Here is a 27,741-nt window from a genome sequence, read left to right as displayed (position 1 = left end):
ACTAGATACTCAACGTTAACTGACAGGCAGTTAAACCAATGGTTGTGAAGAAATCCCAAGCGCAACCAATAGGCTTAAAGCAGAAGCTTAGAGTCAAGTAGCACGTAAGGTAAGGTATCAATAAGTGGAAAGCATGAGAAGAAGTGACATTTAATGGATTTTTTTTTTAAATCATGGAAGAGACTTAATTACATATCATGCTGGGAAAGCAGCCTTTTGCTCAAGGGTACCAGACCTGCATGAAGTCCCAGAGATACAAGGGGCATTTATTTAAAGTGTTGTAATCTTGTAAATCGTTGTTGTTGTGGTGTATCTTTTTCACTGTTTACCAATTCTGCATCACTTAACTTCAAATGATATCTTTCTGCGCCGGATTAAGAGAGCACATCTCCCCCAACCCATCCTCACTACTTTCCACAGGACCACAGAACCTAACCAGAATTAAGAACATACCACTCACCCCCCTCATGCTGTTCTCTGTGCTGGCCTCTGGGAGGAGGGGTTCTACAGCATAAGGACCAGGACATCAAGAGTTTGTAACAGTTTCTTCCCCATGACATCAGACTGCTGAAATCAACACTGAACTAATGTACAATTTTTTCTTTTAGCTCTGGTATTTATATTTCATTGTAAGCATTTTACAGTTTTGTTTTGATTTGCACCAACCCTGCGAGTCTCACTCAATAACATTTGGTTCGGATGTGCACTGACTGAATTATATTTTTAAATGTCAAGAAAATTCGATTTGTCTAAAGTAAGCAGCACTTGATTCTCTATATTACAGCCTATCCAGGTCATTGTTATTGTGTTATAATTACAGTGTTGTTAAAGTTCCTTTTGCTTGTTAACTTTGCATTTAATGGCATTACCTCAAATATTTTAAAACTACATTTTAATGAACTGATACAAGGGAAACAGACTAGGAGATCTGATTCAAGGTCATTTAATGAGTAACTAACTGTAAGATGATAATTGGAGATGTATGGTGTCACTGCAATAAAAAAACCTCACTACTTTATTATACAAGGGTATCACACTGTGCAATATTATACAATATCATCTCATTTTCAATCAAAGTTTGATCAGATAATATGAACATTTTCTGTACACACATGCTGTCCTGAGAGGAGTTCTTATAAGGTAATTTAAGACTCTGTTAAGAATAATTAAGTAACTATTCTGAAAAAATTACAAATATACACATTTTATCAATAACCCAGTACATATACATGAATTAAGTGCTACAATAACGGCTACTCTCCCCCAAAATAGTAGGGAATTGGGGAAAGAATAACACTTTCCCTAAGGGCTGCACCTTGAGGCATAACTTTTCAAAAAAGTATAAAATCAGACAGTGATAACTTCATCCTCCCTCCGTCTGTGGTAATTTTCATCTGAAGCTCTCTGCTGGCCTGGAGTGTATCCTTCAGTCTCCTTCTTCTGCCATCTGTAGATTAATATGGCTGCCACTGTGATGGCAAGAATCACTCCTGCGACTGCTCCTGCAATAACTCCTGTAGACACGAATGGCCAAGTTAGAGCAAATGCACATCATGTACTGTGATTCAATTCTGATCACAAACTGAGAAGTACCATCAAGGACTTCTTTATTCTGTAAGAGGGTCTTCTTGTTTGCCAGGATAACGTAGTTGTCTTCAGTGAGCCACTGTGTTTTGTCAAAGGTCATGAATGAAGAACCCTACAGAAAAGGGGGAATAGTCACATGGTATTACATCCTGCTGTGTCAACCACATCACAAGATTAAAAACAAACAAACAAACAAACAAAAAAACAGTTTAAAAAGTTGCGTGCGTTACATCATCCGAATTCCCTGTGCCATCCCTCGTGTTTTCTGCATAAATCCGGGTATCAGTGTAGTCATTTTCTTCTGGTGAGGATACAAACAGAAAAATTTAGATGCACTCCATAAACGGATACAATGTAAAGTGGATGGTGACATTTTCCCCCCATTTCTCTGTGATACCTTCTGACCAGTCCCCTGAACCGGAGGACAAACTGTCCAGGTCATCACCAGATCCCTCAAGGTCTTCAGGAGAGGCTGACCACTAATGTCAGGGAGGAAAAGGAGGACATGTCAACATGTGAATCACTGCTGACTGTAGCACATAAACTGTTTCTGTCTTATCACTAAAAAACAGACAAGAGGTAAAGGAACTTCCCTGAAGAAGGCAATTAAGACATGAATAATGTCCAAGTTACAAAGTCCAACGATTTCAAAAGATCACTGTGCCTGACAAAACCAATAATAATAAAAGTGTTATTGCCACTAAAGTTTAATGAGGGGAGAATACAGCTTGAATTAAAATGTAATTAGCTCACCCATTGGAAAAAGAAGTAGAAAAACAATTAGACTCACACTGCAGTTTGTTAGATTAGTGTTTGTTGAGGAACAGGGTGTAAAAGCTCAACATTAAATTAATAAATCATCAGAGAAATTTACTCCATCTTAAAGTTTGCGTGGCAGGACAAATGCTTTGATACCCCTTCCCAGGTATGTAAGCCTGGACTTGTGGATGCAGGAATGAACTGTGATAACTGTTGATGGTTTTTAAAAGTGATTTCAAGCCCATGCAGTGACTTCTACTGCAGAGTCATGTTTGTTTTAATGCTGCACCATCCAAAAGCTAAAAGATTACAGTTATTCAACACTGTTTTTTAACCTTGCTGTTATCCTGTGCTGTACATGAAACATCCAAAATCCTGTTCATTCTGACTCTGAGGAACACTGTAATGACATGGTCGAACTGTTTGCTCATACAGTACATTCTAACGCAGTGGTAGACCTACCCAAAATGATCAAAAAGATGTAACATATTTTTTCATCTTCAAGTCACACAACAGAATGGTGATATTTAAGCCTTCATAGAGCAAATGAGATGCTGAAAAGGTGACTAAACAGAATACAAGAGGAGCTTGGATTACATATTTTGGCCTTCTTCTGACATATAAACTCTGTGAGTTGGCTGCATCGCAGTGAGGGTCCAGAATTCAACTCCAGAGTACTTTGGGGGATCAAGGCTTGGGTTGGGTTGTTTGGAGGTATATATGTTGGTATACCAAATGGAAAAAAAAGTTGTGTATGTCATACCTGATTACATTTTTGAGGTCTGTTTGATAGCTATAGTCAGGCAGCTTGTTAGATTGTTTCTAATAATTTCAGAAATAGGAGTCTGCTCTTCAAATTGCATTAATTTTCTTTTCGTGAGCACATTTTGCAATCAAGGTTGTTCTGCCTCAACCTGTGGTGTTGAAATTCTTCTACAAGTGAATGAACAATTGATTTTATGCTTTCACTAAGTTAAATTGTCAAAACATATTCTTCTTTCACTCACTATTCTATTCTTTTCCGTAGCTGCACCTACAGTATACTCATTTACACCCCCGCCCCCGTCAATAGGGGAATAATAAACACCATGTAACACTGGAACTAGTCAGTATTATGTATTACCTCCTGTCTTAACTACAAATATAAACTACTACAAACTAAAGCCAAAAAAAGATCTTAGGTGTTAAAACCACAGACAGGAATCGTGATGTTCTGTGGCAAACACATGGTCTTTACTTCCCTTCTCACATTATCTGTTTATTCTGAGATTTTGCTCTGACGACCCTGAACAAACCCAAAGGAATTTAAGTGATTTTTCTACCTTTCTAAAAATACATTGTCAACAATTAACGAAAACACTCGAGTTACATTGAATGTTTTTTTTTTAAATAATTCGTATGCTAATAAAACTAATATAATCCAAAATTAAAATTTATCATTACTTTTAAATAATATAATAAACCCCATCAGATTTCACATTAACTCGGAAAAACACTCACACCTATTTATTTCCAGCAGTAACAACCTTCGCTTACTTCAGGAAGTGAGATAGGTGAGCCAAGACTGTCGTAACTTCATGAAGTCTTTCTACCTTGATTAAACAGACTGAAAAAGACTTACCGACGTATGAACAGAGCAGATGAACACCAAAGCGATGGATACACAGACTGTCACTGATATCCTCATGTTTTAGAAGATTTGGGGTCGGGTTTATCTCGTCCTCCTCGTTTTGTCAGGACCTCTGCAGGTGTTTCCATTGAACCTCGAGCCTTCGCTGTCTGAGAAGCCACGCCCACTAAATGAACTTTACATATTCACACAGCGCGCTGTCAACTTCTTGAGAGAATATAATTTAGTGGGTTTATTTTTGAGACTAATTTTCATAGAATGAAACCATCTCAAAATTTATTAAAAATGCAGAATTATGATCTTTCTGAATTAAGTTGGAAGGAGAAAAAGTTGTCTTCAACTTCAGTCACGAAGCAGTACCACAGTCATTAAGCAACCCCAGTAAGCAGCAGAGGTGTGTAATGATATGATTCATAGTTTTGGTGTTATGACTGGGGAGGGGCACTGACTAATGCGTGGGCGGTAAGTAAGGTATGCACTTCAGCACATGGGAAAAATGCAAATTTATCCGTTCTGTCTCTGATCATACCGAGTAGATGTGACAAATGACAAAGTATTTTAACATCTTTAAACTCTATACCTCTACATGGTGAGGGAATTATAGTCACTGATGTGTTGTTAAGAGCAAACATTATTTTAAAGCAGCTTTTTGACATGTGAAGTTGTCACATAACTGTTTACACAATCCACATTTTGTTGTGGATTTATATTGCAAATAAAATACATTTAATCTCAAAACTGTTCTAAGTTAAACGTTTAGGATACTCAACCATATGAACAAACCCTAAAATCATGCCAGGTGCCCCATCCTCATCTCACATCCACATTATTAGGCAGTTATACACTTTAGCAGGAAGTTATGAACATGTTAGCGTTAGGGTTGCACCAATCACAATTTTCTGGCTGATCACCAATCTTTAAAAAGCCTGACCTGCCGATACCGATTTGGGCCGATACAGATTTTTATTTTTTATAACTGACAGCATATACCTTCAATATTCCAATCTTATTTTATTGAAAACCATTGAGTAATACTTGCGAAACAATAACATCTTTATAACTTAAACAATCGAATAAAGTGAAGAGTTTTAGGTCTTAGCGCAAAAAGCAACAATGGATTCCCGGAGGCATACAAGATCAGTTTCATTTGAAAGAATGGGCCGATCACAAACCCCACAAAATTAAGGAAATTGGCACCAGTCCATCGGCTGACCAATCAATTGGTGCATGTCTAGTTAGCATAGAAGAAATGTGTTAATGACAAATGACAACAAAGCCAGTCAAATGTTAGAAGAACAGTTTAATCATACATAGTCACAATTCTGCTTCCAAAAATGAGTTTGTTTTCTTCATCTAACATCTGGAAATGTACATAAGGCCACCTGAAAATGTACATGACTTTGACAGTGTGACAAAACTCATATGTTCATATTTATATAATTGACAATATTTTACATTGCTTTTGCTTACAAGGTAGTAGCTGTTCCAAAATACAGCACTTTTCTGTACAAAAATAATTCTTGTCATATCCTGTGAAGTTTCCATGGTAGCAGAGAGGACTAAATGCAGCCTCAGGTTTTAGTAGAGTGTTTTTTTGTTTTCTTCTTTTTAAACTGTCACACATCAGAAAGACTATCAACAGTAGATGTTACAGCTCCAGTACAAATAGAGGCTGGCCTTTCCCAAAGCGGATTAAAAACAAAAACAAAAAAAAATCCATGCCAGATTGTGAAGCCATAAGAGTTGATTTTTTTTCTTTAAAATAACACTTGATCAAATAAAACTGTATACATTATATTCAAGGGGGAAAGAAGTGATGAATATACACACATCAAAATGCACATTTTTGCCTTTTTCTCCCCAAAAGTGTAAAAGACATCCCATTTACAGCATAAACGTTTACAAATGTACAACTGTACAGATGAAATAAAAGCATCACTACAAATTTAGAGCAAGGCCTGTCAAACACCACAACTAGACATATTTTTTTCAATTTAACTAATAATCTTACACTTATTAACTGCACATATACTACATGTATTCTACAATTATTCATATGAAGCAAAGAAGCCATCACTACGAGCATTACAGGTGAATTGTATAGCTTTTGATGGCCCCACCGGCCTCCACCTATGCACTTGCACACCCAACCAAATGAGAAATATCTGCTTAAAATACAAAAACAGAGCCATTAAAAAAGGTTCCTTCAGCATCCTCTCATATTTATCCCACTAGCTCTAGTTTATGTCACCTTAGGTGTATAAAGCTGGGATAAGCTCATATCACAACATGTCTAACTCAGACCTTCAGGCGGTGGGGTCCCATCATTGCTGCAAGCCCCCCTACCCAAAAAGCAACAATTTACTCATACATGAAGATGCTATACATCGCTAAACTACTTCTACGCAAGAGATGATTATTCAGTACAAAAAGATACCATTTTCTAGGGCAGTGTTCATCTCAAACTACAAGACAGATAAGATGTTACACAAAACATGATAAAGAAAAAAATCATTCCAAAGATTAAAACCTGTCACAGCATGCCAACACAAAGCCCCCTCCCACCCAGCTATCCCCACAAAAAAGCCCCCCAGCACCACTCAATTCATGTTAAGATTAAACCAGGTTACACGCCTGCTGTACAACCAAACCTCATGCTCTGCTTCGATAAATTAAGAAAAAGATTTTTTTTTATCTTGCATAAACCCCCAAAGATTGCCTGCACAAGGGAGAGACGGCTCAAACCGGGGGCTCATTAGATGCAGCAGCTCAGGTTGGTCAGTCTGAAATATTTCGTACCGAAACATCAAGCTGCTGAGTAAACACATGCCCCCCAGTGAAGCCTGGAAAAAGGAGGCAAGAAAAAGCCACCATCGCAAAAAAAAAAAAAAAAAAAAAAACGGCCCTAGGCTACAGCACCTAACCCCAAAGCCCAGCTCACACACTGGTATGAGAGATCACTGTGTGGCTGTGGCACCAGTGGATGGAGCACTTTCAATCTATCTATATGAAGGAGTCCTATTTGAAAACCTAATCCATCAGCTGCTTTGGCATGACAAAACTCTTACTGTGCATGGGATAATATACAAATACGTTATTAATTGCCTGGACTTTCATTAGAACAGCTGACTTAATGAGTCTGGATACAAAAAAAACAAAAACAAATGGACTTGTTTTTCTTAAAAGGATCACTCAGTTTAGCCTTATAAAATCACTTGCTGGTGTTAATTGTAGGAATTGTAAATTTCAGCAAATGTGTAATAACTTTTGTTTTTCTACAGAGAATTTACAAGGTAAAAAACTAAATGTACAAGATAATATGAAAACCAGTCAAATACATCAATTACATCATTAACAATGGGCTTGTGCTTTACCCAGAAAAAAAAAAGAAAGAAAAAAGATCCTCCTGCTGACTGTGCGTCCCCTGGGGGCCACGCAGGGGACCAGCACCAGGGGTGGCAGAGTGGCAGGGGTCAGTAATCACAGCGTTCTTAGGTGAAGTTGACTTGTCTTTTTTGTTTGTTATTTTCCTTTTGGTAATTACCCCACAAAAAGAGGGTGACAGAGGGCGTCAAAGGTTAACCCCAATGGCTAAGGAGCATTTCTCACAGAATGGGGAGGGGGTTAGGGGCTCCTTCTCTCTCCTCTCCTGGGACACCAAGTGTGTGAATGTGACTACATGAGGCCGTTGGTGGGGCCGCCGATGGGACCCAGCTCAGAGCCGCTCTTCATGTAGTACTTTTCTAGCTTGGCCAGAATGTGCTTCCCATAGGTGTACTTGCGTAAAGTGGCAATGTGAGGGCGGATCTGAGGAGAAAAGGAGGTAAAAAGAAACAAGTTAAATAAATCATCAAGAGCAAAATCAACTAATCAATGTGCAACTGGTTTGTTTGGATCAAATCAAAGAGAAACAGACAATCTTGAAATTGTTGCTACTTTTTCCCAAAGGTGAAGTTTACTTTTAACAAGAATCCAGTCCTGGGTCATCACTTTCTTTGATGACATTAAGTGTTAAAACTGTTTTATCTGATCATTCATACTGGTTAACTCATGACTGGGGAAACAAATATATTCTTGTTTTGCAACGTTTGACTCCAAAAAATGTCGACTCGGTACTTTGCCCACCTTGTGCATGATGATTTTTCGCTGAGCAGGTTCTGCCATGTCAATCATTCTTTGGACAACATAGTTGGCGTACTGGTCCTTCATCATGGTGTACAGGGCACTGTGGGGCCCGTCTTTCTGGCAGCACACTTCGTCTATCAGCAGGGCTCTCTCTGCACGCGAGGAGTGGATCACACACTTCTCTACAACATTACTGTGGGAGGGAGGAAGATGGAGACAGAAAAAAATCAGGAACTTAGATTAAAGATGTACAGAGCAGTAATATGATGGATGCTTTTATTTGTTGAATGGTAACACTGATGTTTTGGGTCCCTGTTGGGACTTAATAAGGGATCTTGAAAATTCTCACTTCTAGATTAATGCCTGGTTACGATCCATACTTAAAAATGAGATTATCATTGTTGAAAATGGGGATTTCTAAATGCTATTTTCAGTATTTCTGGTCAGGATGACCAGGACCAGATTGATTTACAGCATGTTGAAATCCCTGTGACAGTACCATGCCGCTCTGAAAAGTTTTGCAGTGAGAAGAGAGATTTGTGTTTTTTTCAGCTGAAAACAATTTCTTGGATTTGTTTTGAAGTAATGGCAGACGCTGGAGCTGAACTGGCAGAATAAAAATGAAGTGTACTTGTTGTCATATTTCAAACAAATGCATTACCTAATACCTCGAATGAAGAAAAGTTGTGTTAAATAGAAGATCCAATCACCATTCATTTGCTTCAAAGCAAACACCTTTTTATGAGTCGCTTCCTCACAGCAGGTGCCAGTGCTCATGGGAGTTTTTTTCCCAGAAAAAACACTAGCTTTACCAAACAGTCCCTACAGCCCCTTTATAATCTCCTTTTCTGCTCTCATGTACGTGTGACAAATGATCGTCTCAACCTTTGAAAATTCCATGTAAACAACAAAACAGAAATGTAACCTTGGTTGGGAATGTTCATTTCCCCTTTTATGTGTGCTTATAACAGTAAATCTATGCAGACGCATAAGATTTTGTATCTGCAATCACCTACTGTTTTTAAAACCGTCTACTTTTTAACACTTGAGCTATTCAGTCAACAAACTCTCAGTTAGGACAAGAAAATCTGAGAATCCAAGAAAATATTTTTGAAAAAAATAGACTTATAATTTTGGCCAACATTTAAAAACACTTTTGTGGCACATTGCTTTTTCTGTTGTGAGATTTCAAAACACTCACCTTGCAAATTTATGTTGGCTGAGGACAAGAACTTTCCCGCGAACCTCTGCGACAATCTTGCTCTTATCTTCTGGTCTTCCATGCTCCAGAACGTGCTGAATCACGTAGTTGCCATACTGATCCTGTAGGGGGCAGCGGAGGTGTGAGATCATGGTAGAGAACTTCTTCTTTATCAAGAATTAAAATCCATGCGACACCCTTGACTCTGATTGATACTCATGCAGTTGCTTCAACACTGGTTTGAATTGGAGTGAGAGGATCATGCATCTCTACAATGACAGACGAATGAGTGACACCCCCATTTTAAGTCCTACAATTAACCCTCACGTCATCACTGCGGAAGGTCAGACAAAACGGATGCTGCAGGATACACATCCAGCAGCATCTTTGCACCTTCAGATGTGGGTGATAGGTTGTTATGGGTGTAATCTTAGACCGAGAAGATGGAGACAAACCAAGCAACAGGTAACATGGCTTGTTCAGCTTAAGTTGTAAATTGGTGGCTAGCTGATGTTATCTCCACCTTTTATTTGAAAGAATTTGCCTTTGAATCCATTTCCTGTCAATCTGTTTGAACAAGAGTTTAGCCTGTTTAGCCTCAACGTTGAGCTCTAAGTGAAAGACAGAATGATTTAAGTTTGATCTATTTTGTTGCCCAAGTAGTTTTGAACCTTTTTAAGAAAAGTTGTAGTCAAAAAAAACAAACAGATTGATCAGGATATGCTGCAGGCTTAAGACAGAATCATCAGACAACAGGGAATCATGTGCCTGGTGAATCCTATGTGGTGTGTAGCAGAAGGGAGGAAGAGAGGAGAAGAAGGCGGCTCAGTGGGTTAGGAAAAAGGAAAGGGTTTGTAAAAGTTGGGAGTTGGAGTTCTAGCTATGTGTTAAATTAGATTCTTTACAAGAAGAAGAAGAAGAAAGAGGAGAGGAGCACGGGGGCATCCGCGAGAAAGGCAAATTGCTCTGACCTTGAACAGTGCATCACGGGACACTGTATAACATGTTTTGGGTGTCATCTCCAATGATACGCCTTGATATTTCTAGATGGAATAAGTGAGGGGGGTAGGTTGGATGTTTACATAATCACATATGTCAGATGTAATGACAGCTAACAGTACAATTCATTTTCTTTTTTACACTTAGCAAAAAACACAACTACAGTACACATGAACAATGACAGGCTGACAATATGAAATGCTCAAACATGGAGGAGACATGCGGATACACGAGACGACAATGATCAGTCACAGCTAGCAAAACGAGAGAATGATCAGCATGGCTTAAAAGTGAGACAGATGTGCACACCTGGCCCAGCTGTTCAGAGTGTTGATGCAGTTCTTCCAGGATGGGCAGAGTCTGCTCCTGGGTGCAGTGCTCCAAAATCCTTTGAATAACTCTGCAGCCGTAGGGATGTGTTGACAGCACAAACACCTGGAAGAGGAAGTAAGAAATGAAAGCATGGTTAGCGTTTTATGCTGCACTAGACTGGATTTAAGAGTTATATTTAGATACTGCTTTGGTCTGTTTTTATCCCGGGGCTGTTTCTTTTAACTATGAAGCCTTTTTAAGGTGATTTATTAGTAGAACAACAAGGGCTACTGTTTTCTTTTGGCATCATGATTTCTTCTGAACAGCAGGCTGTTGGACCTGAATAAAATCCTATTTTAATGGTTTCAATGAATACATTTCAATGACTGTGACAACACCTTTGTAAAAAACGCCACATGAGCTCATGCTCTGAATAAGGAATTGAATTCAAATAAAGGTTTACAATTTCTTCCTCACCAATACATTTTGTGAGAAGAGAGTAAGAGGCATCATTATCAAGTTATTGCTTGTGGTATCTATGATGAACAGAAGTAATTAACCCACCTGTCCCTGGAAGGCATCAATAATAAACTGAAGGGCCTGAGGCTGGACACACTCAATACACTTCTGCACCACATGGTTGCCATTCTGGTCCTTTACACACTTCAACACATGGCCATCCAGCTCACGGACTATGTCACTCTGAAGGGTAGAAAGAAGGCACCCGTTGTCAAAAGTCACCCTTAAAACAAGTCAGCCTGATGACAAAGAAGTGTTTTAAAGAATAAAGTCTCACTTACAATTACCTGCTGGTCTGAGGAAATAGACTCCAGAGCCTTCTGAATGACCCTGCAGCCGTACATCTGCAAGGCTAGGGGGAGGACGTGTCCACGGATACGTGTTGCCAAAGCCAACTTCTGGTCTGCACTTCCAAACTGTGGACACAGAACACCAACACTTTTGAGCAGAGTTTCCTTTAAGTTAACAGTGAAGTGTTATTGTGAGTAAACTTTAAAAAACCCCAAACCTCAAAAAACTTTTGAATGACATAGTTGCCAAAAACGTCAGTCATCAGTTGGTATGCAGCTTGCAGAATTTCTCCAAACACCATCTGACGCTCTGCTGGCGTGGCCCTCTCTAGCTTCTGCTGGATAAATCTAAACAGACACGAGTGGAACAAAGATTAAAAGAAATACAATAAGAGTCATCCAACAGTACACCCAATTTCTAAACCTAAGACAGTGGCAGTACAACTAAGCTACCTGGATCCATGCTGGTCTTGAGAGAACTCCACCATGTGACCCGGCAGGTCGCGCAGTTGGAGGTTTGGGAAGCGGTTGTTCCTGAAGTCTTCTAGAAGGCGGCTCCGCCCAGATGGCATCACATCAGAGCGGCTGTATCTTGGCCGTGAGGGAGGAAACAGCTGGCTGCTGGAATTGAAAAGACTGGATGTCCCACCAGTGCTCCGGTACTTTGCCTCAGCTCCAGGTGCAGCTGAAATGTAGCGCCCGCTGCCATTTGTCAGGCCACCTGAAAACAGAATGACCAGATACCGTTTTAGTAAAAGAAAACTAACCAAAAATAGTCCTACAGAAAGAGAATTTCTTTATTCACTGTGAATCCTAACTGCTCATTGTATAATTCTTACCCAGGTGAAGGCTAGAGGAGGATCCATGAGATGAGGGCAGAGAGGGTGGGGGAGTGAGCGGGGAGTGACCTGGTGTGAGGCCGATGGGACTAGGTGAGGAGGAATAACCCAGGCTGTTGTAAAAGGGCTGACCAATGGGAGTCAAACTACTACCGCCACGTTTGTATAGATCAGAACTAGCCAACAGGGAATCCCTGCGAGACACACTGCTACTGGTAGAGCTGGACACTGTGGGAAAACAAAAACACAAAAACATAAATAACCGGTTATGAAAGCTACTTAAAATAAATTTGATTAATTATGTTCCTCCTGGATGAGTCACTGACCAGAGGAGCCAAAGCCTCCTAAAGCAGAGCCAAGGCCTACACCTAGAGAGCCGCCAGTACTGCTGAAGCCCAGGGAGGAGCTTGGGGGTGGGGGTGCAGCAGAAGTGTGTGAGAAGAGGGAGCTGCTCTGAGAAGTGTTGGGGACCGAGCCAGAGCCGTAGAAAGAGCTGGAGGGCAGGCCACTGCTGGGCGGGGGAGCCTGCTGCTGCTGCGGCTGGGGCTGCGGCTGAGGCATGGAGCGGTACAGTCCGTTGGCTGGAGGACCGGACATACTGTTACCAGAGCCAGATGCTGACACCGCTGCTGCTGGTAGAGAGAGGTGGGAGAGGAGGGGCATGTTAGGAGTGAAGAAGACAGTCAGAGTATCGACCGAACTGTTGAGGAAGGGCACGGTCGCACTGGCAAACCGTGTACCGTGCCTAAGCGCGCTTCAACCCTTAAGCCCAGTTTGTTTGGCCAGGATGACCGAGGTAGTGCCGTGCTTTAAGCATGATTCACTTCTCTGCTTTGGCACGCTTCAGAGAGGTGGGCTTCAGCCCGGTTCACTTCATGCACGAGCACAAGCACATGGACATGGGGTTTGATCCATGACGTATGATCACTGCGACCACTCCTCTCGATAATCATTTCAAACCATAGCAGGAAGTTAGAGGGCTGTGTGGGACCAATCGTGCATAAGTACAGCACAGTTCTAATGGCTAGTGTGACTGTGCCCTAAGACGATCTACAGATATAAATGTAAGAGACAGGCAAACTAGACAGTTTTGTCTGTATGCATCAAAATAATTCCAAAACATGGGAATCAAACACAGAACTGATCGAATTAAATATAAACCAGCTGAATGGAAAGCATTGCCTTCAAACTGTCATCTGCCTCTATTACAGCAATCAATTCAGACTTTACAATGGCTCCAGTGCCAGTGCTTACCGGCTTGTGCTGCTGCTGGGTTGATGAGGAGAGGAGTCTGGACTAAACGAACTGGGCCTCCTAAACCAGTCCTTGCACCAGGGCCCATGACTAAGGCCCCAGTCTGGTCGTAATAGGCTGCAGGGGCCAACACCTGATATCCTGAATAATGAAGACCAAAGAAAGAGAAATTACACTTTTAAAGAAACTAAAATGTCCACAGATGGTCATAAAATGAGCTCTCCAAGCATGACCACATTAAATAGTAAGGGTTTGTGGGTTTCTGGCCATAGGTACATGATGGTTTATCAAAGTGAGCTACTAACCAGGCATTCCTGCGTATGCCAGTGCAGGGTTAGCAGCAGCAGCTGCAGCCAGGGACTCCTGCTGACTCTGCTGTCCTTGCCCAGGTGTTAGAGGTCTCTGGTTGGTTCCTGTGCGCATCACCTGGACAGGAAGGAGGGGATTCTTTAAGACACAAATGTTGGCAAAGAAAAGCACAAAATACTTTCAGAAGCTCCTAGAAACTCTTCTTCACACCTGAAGAGATTCTGAATTAGGGATGGGTACCTTTCACATAAAAAAACGATACGGTACCGATGCCCGGTACCTGGCAATCGTTCCGGTACTCAACGGTACCAATTTTTGATACTTTTTTGTGCTCATTTGGTAAAAAAAATATCAATTTGTTTAATAGTATATATTTTTTTGTTTTTCAATTTGACATATATATTCTTTAATATATAACCTTGTAATGCTGTGTTCATGTCCAGCATGGAAAATCACCTGCTCTTAAACTCCCTTATAGTCACAAAGACGCATTTAGTTACCCGGTACTTTTGACAGATTCCGGTTGGTACCTATAAAAGTACCTAATTTTGGGAGGAAGATCTAAATTTATCTTTGTCGGTGGATACTTGGTCTTCAATCCTTAAATTAGTAAATTCAACCTCTCTTTGTGCTCGCCATTGCCTTATTCAATTTAAAGTTGTACATAGAACTCATCTCTCCAAGGCCAGACTGTCGCGTATCTATCCAGACGTTAGCCCTCTTTGTGATAGATGCCACTACACTGAGGCATCCCTCATTCATATATTCTGGCTCTGCCCCCTTATTAATAAATACTGGACAGAAGTTTTTAACACACTGTCTCAGATTTTCAACATCAACCTGGAGGCTGACCCCCTGGCTGCTTTATTTGGCTTTATTGATTCAGGTCTCCATCTACCCGCTCACAGACGTCACTCAATATCCTTTGCTTTACTTCTTGCTCGACGGGCTATCCTACTGAAGTGGAGGGACCCTGGCCCACCCACTCATTCACAGTGGATGGCGGATGTGATGTCCTGCCTTAAGCTAGAAAGAATCAGGTGTGTTCTTAAACTCTCAACAAGAAGCTTTGATGATATGTGGGACCCTTTTTTAAACGCATTTCATTCCATTTGATGCAATTTTTGTGATTGCGTACTTATTAATTTTTCTTTCCCTTTTCTAACCCTGCTTAATGTAATCTGCAGTTCTCCATCTATCTACTCAGGTATGCTTGACAGACTTATGTCAATGTTTTTCTATTAGGCTCACTGGCAGTGGTGGTGGGGGGGTGGGTGGGGTGTGTGTGTGTTTGTTTGTTTGTTTGTTTTTGTTTTGTTTTTCTTCTTTGTTATACAGTAAAATGCACGATTTAAGTATTTCTGTGCTACCTCTCTCTCTAATACTTTTGGACTGTGCAATTATTTTGTTCTGTGAAAATTTCAATAAAAAGATTTTGATTTAAAAAAAACGTACCTAATTTGGTACCTATCCCTTTTCTGAATAGATACTCAGTTTGGTCAGATCAGAACAACAACTGTCTTCTCACACAACAGCCTATTTTAAAAAATTTAGATAAGGTGGAAATCAGGAGTATTACTGTGCTTACATGGTTACAACTGCACAAGCATTTTGGAAACAGAAGTACAATATTTTGCCATCCAACGCTAAGGGGTTAACCTCCAAAAACAGCAATCTTTAAAAATTGTTGAGTGGACGAAAGACATTTGCAAGTGGACAGTTGCACAGTGGCTGGATGTTTTAATGGAGTAACCCAGAGTGTAAACGAGGGAGGGGTTTGATGCTTATGACTGTTACCTGTAGACACGTTCACACCATCAAATACCAGACACTAACGTGTGTAGAAATGAGGGATCATTCCAAATCAAGGGAAAGCAAATAACAACACTGAGTGTAAGATCTAGGTTATAAAAAGGAAAACAAAGCAAGACGGGGACCAAACATATCAAGGTAACACTGACTGATGATGTTTACACTGCGTAGTTTTACAGGGTACTTGAGATCGTTTTTTGTTAACTGTAAATAAACTTTTACTTATTATTTACTTTCCATATTCAGTCCTAATTGTCTTAATTCATCGCAACCTTAGCTCCCGACGAGCATTTTTTTAATTACAGACTGTTATAACTGGGTTCAGTTGATCCTGATACCTTTAATAGCTCTTTATTACATATTTTTGGACTGATGCAACCTATACTCCAGAGCAACTCAGTGTGTAAAATACAGTACATGTCCTTTAAATGGATGCATCAAAATGAAACGCAGAAAAAATTGCAATTCAGCAGCATTTTTGAAATGCATTTTGTCTTTCAGTGTGATCAGTAGTTGAAAGAAAGAGATGATAATCTGTCTTAAAACACAGATCAGGAGTCTTGTTTTTGAGTCAATTTTTAATTATTTTATCAAAATCTTTAAAAAGTACTTCTGTAAATCTAACTCAGAGTTTATTGCCAAGGTTTCATTTCTTTTATTTCAAATCAACTGCCTGAATATTTTGCCTTAGTCTCTAACTGTTAAAAACAGAATTACAAACATTTTAGGCATGTTACAAAGTGCTTGAGAAATAAAAACATTTCATTGTGTTTGGTGTATTTACCAATGTCTAAAGTCCTAGGTGTGTTTAAAAGACATTTAATGGAGCAGACTTGCTCCGAGTTGTCTGTATAAAAGGTTTAATCCTCATGCATTTTTGATGACTCAATATGGACGAGCTATTCAAACCAAGCACAGCACTTCGTACCTGTGGCTGTCCCGGCCCTGGTCCCTGATTAGATGCCTGCTGATTTGCTGAGTGATTGGCAGTTGACGCAGCCTGTTGCTGGAATAGGTTGGCAGGGTACACTCCCCAAGGAACGCCATAGTACTGCGGTGGTACCACAGTGGGGCCTGGGGAAAAGACATTGATACTATAAACCTATTTTCCACAAATCATTCCAGACAGTACAGTTATCTGAGCAGGGCAGATCAAAAGTAGCATAGACTCAAAAAGAGTTCTGCTTCTGTAGCGTAAAAATGTGCCGCGTGATCACCTGCAAGTGTGGCTGCTGCTGCCAGGCCCGCGGCAGTGTAGGGATCAGTTCCAGGAGGGGCAGCATTAATGATGTAAGGGTTTGGCACAAATGCAGGAGCAAGACCAGCTGATAAGAAAAAGAAACAGTAATGTCATCACCCATATTTCCATCGAGAGTAAGGAAATATGTTGCAAAACCACAAGAAAATAAAAAGGTAGTTAAATAGAAATGCACAACAGACAAGGCTGACTTACCAAGATGCTGCTGCTGGGCTGCTGCCAGAGCATATTGTTGTTGCTGAGCTGCAGTGAGCTGCTGCACTGTTAGGGGATTAGATCTCTGGAACAACTAGAAACAAAATCAAAAACAAACAGTCAAGATCACAGTCTGTTGAGCAAACTGCCAGTTAAATCTCTTGATAGGTAGGTTTCTTGTTTTTCCAACAGACCTGCTGCTGAGAGTTGTAGTCAAACAATCCAACTGGAGTCCCCGAGGAGTCCACCTGAATCTGGTTCCCAGCGTAGTCAAACTGGAGGGACTCCACACCAGCTTGCTGCTCCATACCTCCCATGTTCTGGGCCTCCTGGTTGTGGAAGTCCTCTGTTGGGGCTTTGTTTTGGACGGGGTTGTGTTGTTGCAGGGCGTGGGGGTGGTGCTGACCCATCATTTCCAAACCGGTCTGACTAGGACCCAACCTCTCCACAGCTTCAGTAGGAGAAGCTTGACGACTTCCAGGGGTTGGACTAAGAATAAAAAAGTTTTCATTTAGAAGCCTTTAAAGTTATACTTCCTTGATCATTTCAACGTTCTTAATCACATTAAGCCTTGAGGCTTTAAGCATCAAAAAACAAATTTGCTGAAACGTTAGAAGCACAGTGTGACCTGCTGTTGACTGGTTTTGTTATATTGAGTGTCGTGTTGCATTAAAACCTACTTGAAGTCTTTGCAGTCTCGGTCCATGCCATTTAGTAGTCCTCTTCCATTGGCTTTAGCAGGATCGTTCTCCTCTCCTACCTTCATCTCTGGGCTCTTGTCCTCTTCAAAGGGGGACACTTTCTCTACAGCATCAATTTTGTCTCTCCCATCTTGGTCAACATCTGCTCCACCCTGTATTAAGAAAGGTTTTGCAACACTCTATCACCCTCAGGAGTGAGAAAAGCACTTCTTCTTGAGTTTAAAATGAGGGGACAAGTCTCACTCACAAAGCCACCGTTCCTGTAGCGACTGTCCATCTTGTCCCCTGGCGAGGAGCTCAGGACGTACTCCACCATGCTCACCCCCAGGCCTCCACCTTCTGAGCGAGGTGAAAGCACAGAATTGGCATCACCATTCCCATGGAAACTCTGGCCTGGTCGGCGCTGCACCATGATTGGCTGAGACACTGAATGATCTAAATGAAAAGCCAATATCTAAATAGTTGCTTATTTGGGCCAAACCTGGCAACAATCTTGTCGAACAGGAAATCTGGAAAGCATGGCTGATGAGTCAGGAATGACAGTATTTCAAACAGGATGCATTTGTTGAGTTCAAATGACACATGAAAACAGGACTTTTACATAAACCACCGTGCAGCAGAAACTTACGAGATGATCCCCAGGCATTGTCCCTCCACTCCTCTCCTAGAAGCATCCCTTTCCTTCCATCCTTGGCCAACTCATCAGAGTCCCAGAGCTTTTTCGCTGGCAGAAGCTGAGAATAATTCAGTCACATTTTATAAGTATTTGCAAAACAATCATACGACCAAACACTTTGCAAGACTTGAAACACAACTCTGCTGACAATTGTGGCTCATTTTAATATAGAGGAAAAGTTTACGATGAAAATGCCAACTCATCCTGATGCACCCTTGGGGAAGACAACTTATCAGTGCAACTTCTTGCATGGTGACTGTTTTTATGAAACATCCCGAAGTTACCACACAACTCTGTTTATATTGGTTTGGGAAAGATTTTTTCCCCCCCAAGGCAGTCCCTGTAACAGAAACTTGGCCCATCTTGTGACTGACTAAATCTGTGAGTGTTGATGTGATTTGGCTTTTCATATATTTTCTGATCCCTAAGTCATAGCTGGAATCCAAGTCCAAACAGACTCTTGGAGTGGCTCTGTCACTAAACCTATTTATTCTTATGCTCAGCATTATCTAGAGTAAAGAGCAAACTCAACATGGCTTGCTTTTAAATCTGCAGCAGGGTAAGTGCTCTATACAGTGTTTCAATTTGTTTGACTGCTGCTCTTTAATGGGGCAATAACAAATATAGTTATGAAAAACCCCTTACCTCTCCCATGCCCCTTGACTCCAAAGCAAGAGCTTGGAAGTCGTAGTTCATTTCATCCACAGCACGGACCTGAGGGAGGCAACGAAAAAAAAACAAAAAAAATGAAACAACAGTCACTTTATATAAGACCACAAAATAGAGCCATCAAAATAAATTGCATTAATTTTGCCTTTGGCAGATAAGAACAAACTATCCAATGTTCTGATTTATTTTTGTCCACACCAAAGACAGTTTGGCTTTGTGACATAAAACGCTCACCACAGGATGCAGCCTGCATGTTACGTCCGAGAGAATTATCAGTAAACATAGAGAATATGGAGACGTGTAAATACTATTACTATGAACTAAGTAACACCTGTTTAAAATAATGTCTTATTTATTTAGACGCTGAAGTAGAACTCTGACTCGATAGACTTTAATAGTGCCGATGAGTCATTTCTTTTTAAGCTCTGAGGCTGGCAGTACTGGAACTCATTTAGAAAAGGCTCACAAACACATTAAAGGGTAGAAATTATCGCTCTTAAACACTACACTTAAATGGGTGAAACCACAGCAGAGCTGCCTCCAGTTTTCTCTGCTCTGATCTCCACTGAGTATCTGCATATGGGAAGCAGGAGGGTTCTTTATAAAACACACGTCAGAGGTTATGCCACTTGTATGCCTCTATGTGACAAAATAATAAAGATAACACAAGGACACCTGGTCAGTATCAGGTGTACACAACATCATGTAGACGGCTTTAAGATAGCACCTTCCATCACACCAGACAGGGTGAGAACTCCTGATAAAAACCCACTGTTTGCGTTCATTTGAGTCTGCTGGGCGAATGCATACTGGATAATATGTCCTTCTTTGTGAATGTGATAAGGCCAGTATACCAACATGAACCATGTCAATTAACTTGCTGACTTTCAGCATCTTTTACCTTTTATAACACCATCACAGGTCTAAAATCTTTGCTCAGAAATTGTGGGGCTATCTTTTTCAATCATTCCTGTTGAATTTTGATACAAGAAGTGTAGTCTCTCTGTCTTCCCAAAGTTTCACAGGCAGAGGAGTTGTATTTGATAAATCCAAAACCAGGAAATCAAGTCTGGCTAATTAACACTGTAAGAGTTAATGGATTCCAAAAAAAAAAGAGAACAAAATGTATTTCTGTTATACTGTAAGACATCATTTTACGAGTTTGGCCAGTTATCACAACTACAATAGCACTCCTGCTGTGCTAATGCATTCTCCAAAGCACTGGTCTCACACAATATGCTCACTGCAACTGTGTAGGCTGCCTTTTTATAAAACCGATGCCACTGCCATTTCATCATACGTACGTGTGTGTGTGTGTGTGTGTGTGTGTGTGTGTGTGTGTGTGTGTGTGTGTAGCACTGTGGAGGACGGGTGATCTGTCCTGGTTGCACCCCACCTCTAATCAGACAGAGCTTAGATAAGCAAATAGCCACGGATGGCCCCAGAATTTGCAGGTCTGCTTAGAAGAAAAGTTGTCAGCCCAAGTATCAGAAAGATGTGCTGGCCAGACTCATCACTTCACTGTAAATTTGACTTGACACTGCTTGTAAATCAATTACTGAAACCCATATCTAAAACATGCCCAAAGTAATGTGGTTATTGTGGCAAGGATTGCAGGAGGGGCAGCAAGTGTAAATTACAGATCATCTGAACATAAGAAATATATGACCAATTGTCAAATGTAACTAGATGGATCCTGTTATTTTGCCTGCACATCATGTCATTAGGACACTCTTGGGCAATAGGATGCTTCAGAGCAGTTACAAGCCAACTGACAAGTCATCCAGGAAAGCAACTGTTCAGTTTTCCTTCATGTGATTAGACCCTGGTTGACTTTTTGTTTTTTAATAAATCTGATGGGACTGACACAGATCACAAACAATTGAAGCCCTACCTGATCAACATGGTTTGTATCTCCAGTAGGCCAGCGATGCTTACTGGGTTGGCAACCTCCAAGCTGCTCTCCTGGCTGCCTTTGAAAGAAGTATCCAACTGTGGCATCATCCTGAGATCGTCCACTCACTGGGGGCTGTGGGGTGCCTGGAGTAGGGTTAACAGCCCTGTCCATACCCTGTAAATGTGGACCTCCAGGAGCCTGTCCGGCCCCACCAACTGTGACTAAGGGCCCTCCACCATGAACTCTGACACCTCCAGTCTCAGGAGCACCATTTGCATGCAGCATCCCACCTCTTGTCTCCTGCCAGGCCACGTCATTCATACCTAGGATGCTGCATGGAACGCTCATTCCACGGGAAAGCCTTAATGAACACAAAAAGAGATTTTGTCAGTCACAACTGCTATATAAGATGATGTGTTGCAAATGTACCAATTTACCATTTGCCACTATTTGATTTTAAACACTGCAGATTTTCTTACGTTAGACAAGAAAATTTGTGCTGTTCTTTCTCTGATATATCATATTTTACCAGTACATGCACATAGCTCAGATATGGCGTAAGTAATTTATTTATCGGCACAGCCAAAGCAGCACCCTTGCGAGGGACCGTGTGATGGCTTGAATTCAAAGTAAAGGCTGTGGTGTGAAATATTAAGCTAGCTCCTATAAAAACCTGAAAGACAAACCAGGTTACTGGAGTTTTGAAGCACTTCAAATGAATCCTAAGGGGTAGCAGGTACTTGGTGCTGTTCTTCGCCGGGATATGTCTAAATCTTGGGATGCTAACAACAGCCCATGACCATTCTACGATCCATGATTTAAACGTTCAGTTCCTTTCTTAAGCACAAAATTGAAATTTAATTAGCTTTATCGCCAACTGATAAATAACGGGGACTAGGGTGTCTAACGGAGCGGTAGACTCTCTAAAATACAGTATAGCAGGAACAAAACAAGTGATGATAATGTTGTAGCTCACGGTACTGACAGAGCTAAGCAGCGTTATCGGTAGCTTTCTGATAGCTAGTGATCAAAGCTAACCCAAAGCTAGCACTAAAGTAGCGTTGGCTTCATGACGCTTTGATTGAACAGCTAGCCCAGGCATGATATGCGTTTGACGCTTAAATATTTACCGTCATTTAATAAAGTAAATAGCTAAAAATTAAATCTACGCGCATGTTTAGTGTGGTAAACCGACTTGCAAGCCTTCCAGCAAGTTGGCTAGCGTATTTAGCCTCACGTCCGAGGCTAGTCGGTATGCTAAGTTAGCGACTTTGATCAAAAAATACAATAAACTATGGATATAACGAAGAGCAGTTTGTGATTCTGGTGCATGTAACTGATTACACGCCAATTAATCAATTGGCATTACTAGAAATCAATTAAATTCAGTGCTTGATAATATTACTTTATCAGAATGAGCATTAGCACACCCTAGCCAACCAGCTAACGCTAACTGCAGCGGGCCTGTTATGTTTATTATTGCTTGGTAATACAAGACATCAAAGTTAAAAACATGAATAAACAAATGTTTTATTGCAAATGACCACGTTCCGAAGTACACAAATAGTTCTCTCCTATCGAAACGACATATCTGCTTTACACTAGAAGCTGAGTCAACCAAAATAGCTAACGTAATAGTTAGAAAACGCTAACTGCCAAGTGATGTTGTATGGGCTCAAACATCAACCAGAGCATTCTGAGGCTAAACAACATGGCCCCCCTTCAAGTTCCAAACAGAGGGGCCTTAACCGCTAAACAAAAGGGAAATACTCACACCATGGCAGGCGCGTTTAAATCAAACGCGGTGCGGAGCTTCACCTTTCCAGGTGGAGAAAGAAAACAGAAATACTCACGCGCTGTCGTGTCGAGAGAGGGTCTATGCTTGTTGCACGCCGTCAACCCAATTCTATATTGTTTTGTTTCCTTGGAGAGAGCGGTGATTTAGCAAGGCTTGATAGTCAATGCTAAGAGTTTGCCTTCGATAGTGCCCCCTCCCTGTAAATAGCGTGAACTACGTAGACACCCGTATAACAATATAAATGTAAATGTACCTCCTTAGCGTGTCTTTACACATGGGGGTAACCTAAAGGAGAATATGTGTAAATACCCCTAGAATATTCTGTTTTAAAAAAATAACGGTAAATATTAAGTTTAACAACAATCTTTTTTTCGTTGCCCGTTTACTCTTTAGATATGTCCTTGTCTGCATGAATGTTCATTTAACTGCTAATTCATTTTTTTTTCTCGACATTGATAGCTCTCTCTTAAGGATTATTTTAGCATTTTAACAATGTTACGAATATTTGATATTTTCAAATGGCCGGAAACTCCTTATTAGAGTCGCGTTGTGAAAGCATGGAAATCACGAAGTATATCATGTTGCAGTTACATTTGGGTTGGTTTTGGCTGATCCTGGGTCGGGTGGGTCCTCGTGGTCCATGACCCTCCTCTACACAAGAAAAACCCATGAGATCCAATCACCTCTTCCTTTACAGACTGTGATCTCACCTCCCTATTTCCGATTGGATTGCTATATTTAGGAAACCACCCTTTGCTTTATAAAGAGATCGCAGTGGTTACCAGTAAAGGTTCGAGAGTTGGAAGAAGAGGTCGTTAAATAGGAAATCTCATTCGAGTCTTATTCAGAGCATGAAATCAGTTTGACTGGGCGCAAAGAGAGTTTTTTTGGATGCCACATCTAAACGCGAGCTAGAAAAAAGGCAGGAATGGCAGACATTCGCAAGAAACTTGTCGTGGTGGGGGACGGCGCATGTGGGAAAACATGTCTACTCATTGTGTTCAGCAAAGACGAGTTCCCAGAGGTGTATGTTCCCACCGTGTTTGAGACATATGTGGCGGACATAGAAGTGGACAACAAGCAAGTCCAGCTGGCCTTGTGGGACACAGCTGGACAGGAGGACTACGACCGGCTGCGCCCTCTTTCCTACCCGGACACCGATGTCATTCTGATGTGTTTCTCCGTGGACAGCCCGGATTCGCTAGAAAACATCCCGGAAAAGTGGGTTCCCGAAGTTAAACATTTTTGCCCCAATGTGCCAATTATATTAGTTGCCAACAAGAAAGATCTTCGCAACGACGAAAACGTAAAGAACGAGCTGTCCCGGCTGAAGCTGGAGCCTGTAAAGGCTGAGGATGGCCGGGCCATGGCCATGCGCATTGGCGCATATGACTATTTGGAGTGCTCTGCCAAAACCAAGGAGGGGATATGGGAAGTATTCGAGATTGCAACGAGGGCAGCCTTACAAAAACGAACAACGCCATCCCAAACATGTCTCAAATGCTGTGTTTTGATGTGAATCGACACTGTCTGGAGAGCCGTGACGCACAGACGAGACGTTTACGCCGTTGGGAGCCGTGTCTCAACATGTATGGGCAGTGACCGTGGTTTGGATACTCCTTTGTAATCAGACAGCCCGGTCGAAAATGTACCACTGACTGCAGACTTACTGTTTTTGGCACACTATATCACTCTATGACTTGATATCTGGGTGTGTATGTGTGAAAAGCACTGGTTACAGCATGTTCTTTGTGGGTCACATGGTGCCAGTCTGACAGGTGGAGGGGTAAAAGGACAAAGCTACATTTCAGTGGATAACTTATTTACCCTCTTCCAACGTGGACATGGCTTTTGTAAAAAAAAAAAAATGCTTTAAGCAAAGATTTCAAATGTTCACTTTTTGTGTTACAGATTGTTTGCAGAGGCTACTGCCTCGTTGCCAATGTTAAACTTTGTGATAAGGAAAGCAGTGAAAGGAATTGCACTCGTTATTTATGTCCACTTTGTATTGTTCTATGGTTATGATTGGGAAATTGCACAGCACCTGGGCACTACAGTTAATCACAGAAAGTATTATGCCATTTTGAAAAACATCACCTTGAGTTATTTGATTGCTTTGTCTAGTTTGAACGGTGTCAAAAAGTGTTGTGGACTTGACAGTAGTAGCATATTCTTTGAATGCAACATGACTCATGTCCAAGAGACTTGACATGTGGCTAGTCTTGTAAAGGGCTGATCATTTTGTCCTGTTTTGCAAGTATTCAGGTTGGTGTTTTGTTAAGTGCACATTTTCTTTATTAAGCATGCCTCCTGACAAAATGTTATGCTTTCCCTCAGGCTGCAGTGGGAGGAAATACATACTTCTTGGCTGTACAGCTAGAAAGAGAAGTCTTTTAAAGTAGTGTATATAGTGCAGCCTGTAGGGGACAGGGGAATGATTTTTTTAATTTAACTACAGCTCACCTGAACAAAATAATTTGAAGCACATGTATCCCACCATTCCTCTGCAATCCAGAAATGCTTGACATTTTCTTTTGAGCTGCTTTTTGAATTTCTGTAACTTGGTTCACATTTTTCAAAGAGAAGTTTGAGCATGTGAGAGGGTCAAGCATGTGAGGGTTTTTTTCTTGGTGAAACACATGAAAAAGGAAGAGTGGAGCTTTTCCAGAGCTGTTTGAGCAGTAGCACACTGGTATATGGGAAAAAAGCCATCTGATGGCAGGTTGAAATTTTAATGAACATGTATCATATGTTTCTAAAACCCTAATTTTATTCCAACACGAAGCTAGAAAATACTTTAAATGAAACCGTTGACAAAATCAAATGTAAGATGGTTGTTTTCTGAAGCTGTTAAAAAGTTTGTTTACTGCAGTTAAACTGATTCATTATTGATTGAACGACACAACAAGTACACTTTGTCTTCCATAATGACTGTGAATGTACCTCAAATTGTTAGAAACATTGTTAAAGCTTTGAAGTATAAAACGGCAATCGATGAATTTGAGCTTATTTTTCATACTTGTGTAATAAATTCAGCTCATGTTTGATCTCTTGCTCCACTAAAGTTTTGTCCACATGGCCTCACACTCATGGTGGGAATGGTTGCTTTAATGACAGTTATGGACATTGATTATAGCAACTGTTGCTACATTAGGAATACATAATTCAACATGAGTGGATTCACTATGCAATTTTATCTCCTATTGGTTATTGGAAAATAAAATAAAACATGTAACACCTTTCATTTGGAACATTATGTAACCAGGGTCCAGTCAAACCAGAGGTTTAAAGAGTATTCTTTATAACTCTAGCCAGAGTTACAACAGTGTAAAAGTCACATTCCTCTCTGCCTGCTGTTGCTGGGTTTTTTTGCTGACTTACAAGCCAGGAATGCATTGTGCTGGACTGGTTAATTTTCCCACACTGCCCCCCTTTATGTGCCTCTGATTTGCAGTGTTCCATGCCAGTTTTCAGTGATAAGACAACACAGTTTCATCTTCTTTCTCTGTTCATTTATTTAAAAAAGAAACAGCTATGGGGTTACAGAGAAGAACGAAAGCTGACAATGTACGAAATGTATTTAGTTGTTGAAAGTTTACCAAGTGATGACCTCGTTTTGGTAATGTCATAACCTGGTGGTCAATGGGTCTTCTTGGAACAATGGGAATATTTGTGAGGAAAAACACACACCAGAATGTAAGGGAACAAGTGGTACTGTTTTGAGAGTCAATAAAAGAATTAGTGTGTGTGTCACCACCTCTTCTTTTTCATTCTTTTGCCTCGTTTTCTCACACTCAAAGAAAACAAGAAACAAGTTTGATTTTGATTGGACAACATATTCCAACATACTAATTAAATGATAATTAACAGTTATCTCAAAGCCATTCCTCAATTTTGAATTTGCATTTGAGAGAATATTTCACCAATGGTTTTAATGTAGGCCTTGTGACCAGTATCAGTAAGTACACTCTAAATTTGATATAAGTACAGGTTTAAAGTTCCTCTACTTCTTGGGGTCATTTCCATCTCTTTCTAATAATTTTTGTGCGTTTTTATAAAACTTCATTTGCTAAGGTGAAAAGTTACTTTGCCAATAATAATTTTAAATATAAAACTACAAGAAGCATATCAATTAAGGATGCATGATACAACAGTTTATAAACCAATTTGTTAAAGTGTTCACCCTAGCTCCACCATAGGAAGCTACAGCATAAAATCATGTACACACCAATTAATCAGTTATGAGTGGTATGTTCATGTAGCAGACATAGGGTCAATTCCTGCTTAAATTTGATACTTTTAGTAGATTTAAATGAAACAATGCACACTTTTAGTTACCCAAGATCCTAAAGGCACTTGTGAAAGAGTTTTTTAAATCTACTTTGTTGTTGCTACATGCATAGTTTCAGGATATCATTGTCCGTCCTCTATCTCTGTGTACACTCTGCCATTTCCTGCACTAAGACAGATGACTTCATATGTCCCAAAAGGTGTGCACAAATTGGTGGAGTATTGTGAAAAAACATGAACTGGATCAGTTTCTAAACTTAGTCTCTTTGTTTTATGATTAAGGAGCTTGTTTGTCAGGGACGCTATTTTTGTCCATTCTAAATTTAGACCTGAGGATAAAAGTACTCATGGGTATATGACAGGGGTGTATTGAGCTTTGTAAAACTATTCCATGTTTTCACTTGGACAACTATGAAGGTCTTGAGAGAGTGAAATTGAGATAAATTAAGTTTTCATACCAGTAAGATGCACATAACACTGATACACCATCTTGGAGGAATATTAAGTTATACTGAGTTTGAATCTTTTCTTGCATTCTTCCAAAAGAAGTCTAGATATTAAATAACATAAAAGATGCACAGAAAGGTATGCAGTACAAAGTGTCTTTATTGAAGGCCACAT

General features: G+C 40.5%; 2 protein-coding genes across 8 annotated transcripts; one reads left to right on the top strand and one right to left on the bottom strand.

Moving 5' to 3' along the window:
- Positions 1-5,289: 5,289 nt before the first annotated feature.
- On the bottom strand, positions 5,290-23,423 carry pum2 (pumilio RNA-binding family member 2). Of its 7 annotated transcripts, none has more exons than XM_074685586.1 (23): positions 22,886-23,423; positions 21,030-21,393; positions 19,112-19,180; positions 18,419-18,524; positions 18,038-18,225; positions 17,770-17,942; positions 17,284-17,578; positions 17,090-17,183; positions 16,854-16,961; positions 16,565-16,710; positions 13,821-13,941; positions 13,516-13,656; positions 12,588-12,893; positions 12,262-12,489; positions 11,876-12,143; positions 11,641-11,770; positions 11,414-11,548; positions 11,178-11,315; positions 10,611-10,736; positions 10,274-10,345; positions 9,303-9,424; positions 8,102-8,294; positions 5,290-7,783 (listed from the first exon to the last, which is right to left on the bottom strand). In XM_074685586.1, exons 2-23 carry the CDS (start codon positions 21,378-21,380, stop codon positions 7,652-7,654), a joined length of 3,642 nt encoding a protein of 1,213 aa, XP_074541687.1. In that variant the 5' UTR covers positions 21,381-21,393; positions 22,886-23,423; the 3' UTR covers positions 5,290-7,651. The 7 variants fall into 7 exon arrangements, with proteins under 7 accessions (XP_074541687.1, XP_074541689.1, XP_074541694.1 ...); XM_074685588.1 differs by having other exon boundaries at positions 11,420-11,548; XM_074685593.1 differs by having other exon boundaries at positions 18,038-18,129.
- Positions 23,424-23,583: 160 nt separating this feature from the next.
- Positions 23,584-26,572, top strand: LOC141802134 (rho-related GTP-binding protein RhoB-like). Its single transcript, XM_074685594.1, has one exon. The coding sequence runs from the start codon at positions 23,759-23,761 to the stop codon at positions 24,347-24,349; it is 591 nt and encodes a 196-aa protein (XP_074541695.1). The 5' UTR covers positions 23,584-23,758; the 3' UTR covers positions 24,350-26,572.
- Positions 26,573-27,741: the final 1,169 nt, after the last annotated feature.

This window comes from Halichoeres trimaculatus, unplaced genomic scaffold, assembly GCF_033239565.1.
Source record: "Halichoeres trimaculatus isolate MK-OKI-2021-1 unplaced genomic scaffold, fHalTri1.1 fHalTri1_scaffold_13, whole genome shotgun sequence".
Taxonomy (NCBI): Eukaryota; Metazoa; Chordata; class Actinopteri; order Labriformes; family Labridae; genus Halichoeres; species Halichoeres trimaculatus.
Note: the sequence above shows the minus strand (reverse complement) of the source record. Positions and strands in the feature narration are given on the sequence as shown.

Bases quoted from the DNA above. Each gene is read 5' to 3' on its own strand.
- LOC141802134 (XM_074685594.1), top strand. From the start codon at position 23,759: ATGGCAGACATTCGCAAGAAACTTGTCGTGGTGGGGGACGGCGCATGT.
- pum2 (XM_074685586.1), bottom strand. From the start codon at position 21,380: ATGAGCGTTCCATGCAGCATCCTAGGTATGAATGACGTGGCCTGGCAG. The intron at 19,181-21,029 runs GTAGGGCTTCAA...TGCCTCCCTCAG, and splicing joins ATACAAACCATGTTGATCAG to GTCCGTGCTGTGGATGAAAT. The intron at 16,711-16,853 runs GTGATCACGCGG...TCTTTTCCCCAG, and splicing joins AGCAGCAGCCACACTTGCAG to GCCCCACTGTGGTACCACCG.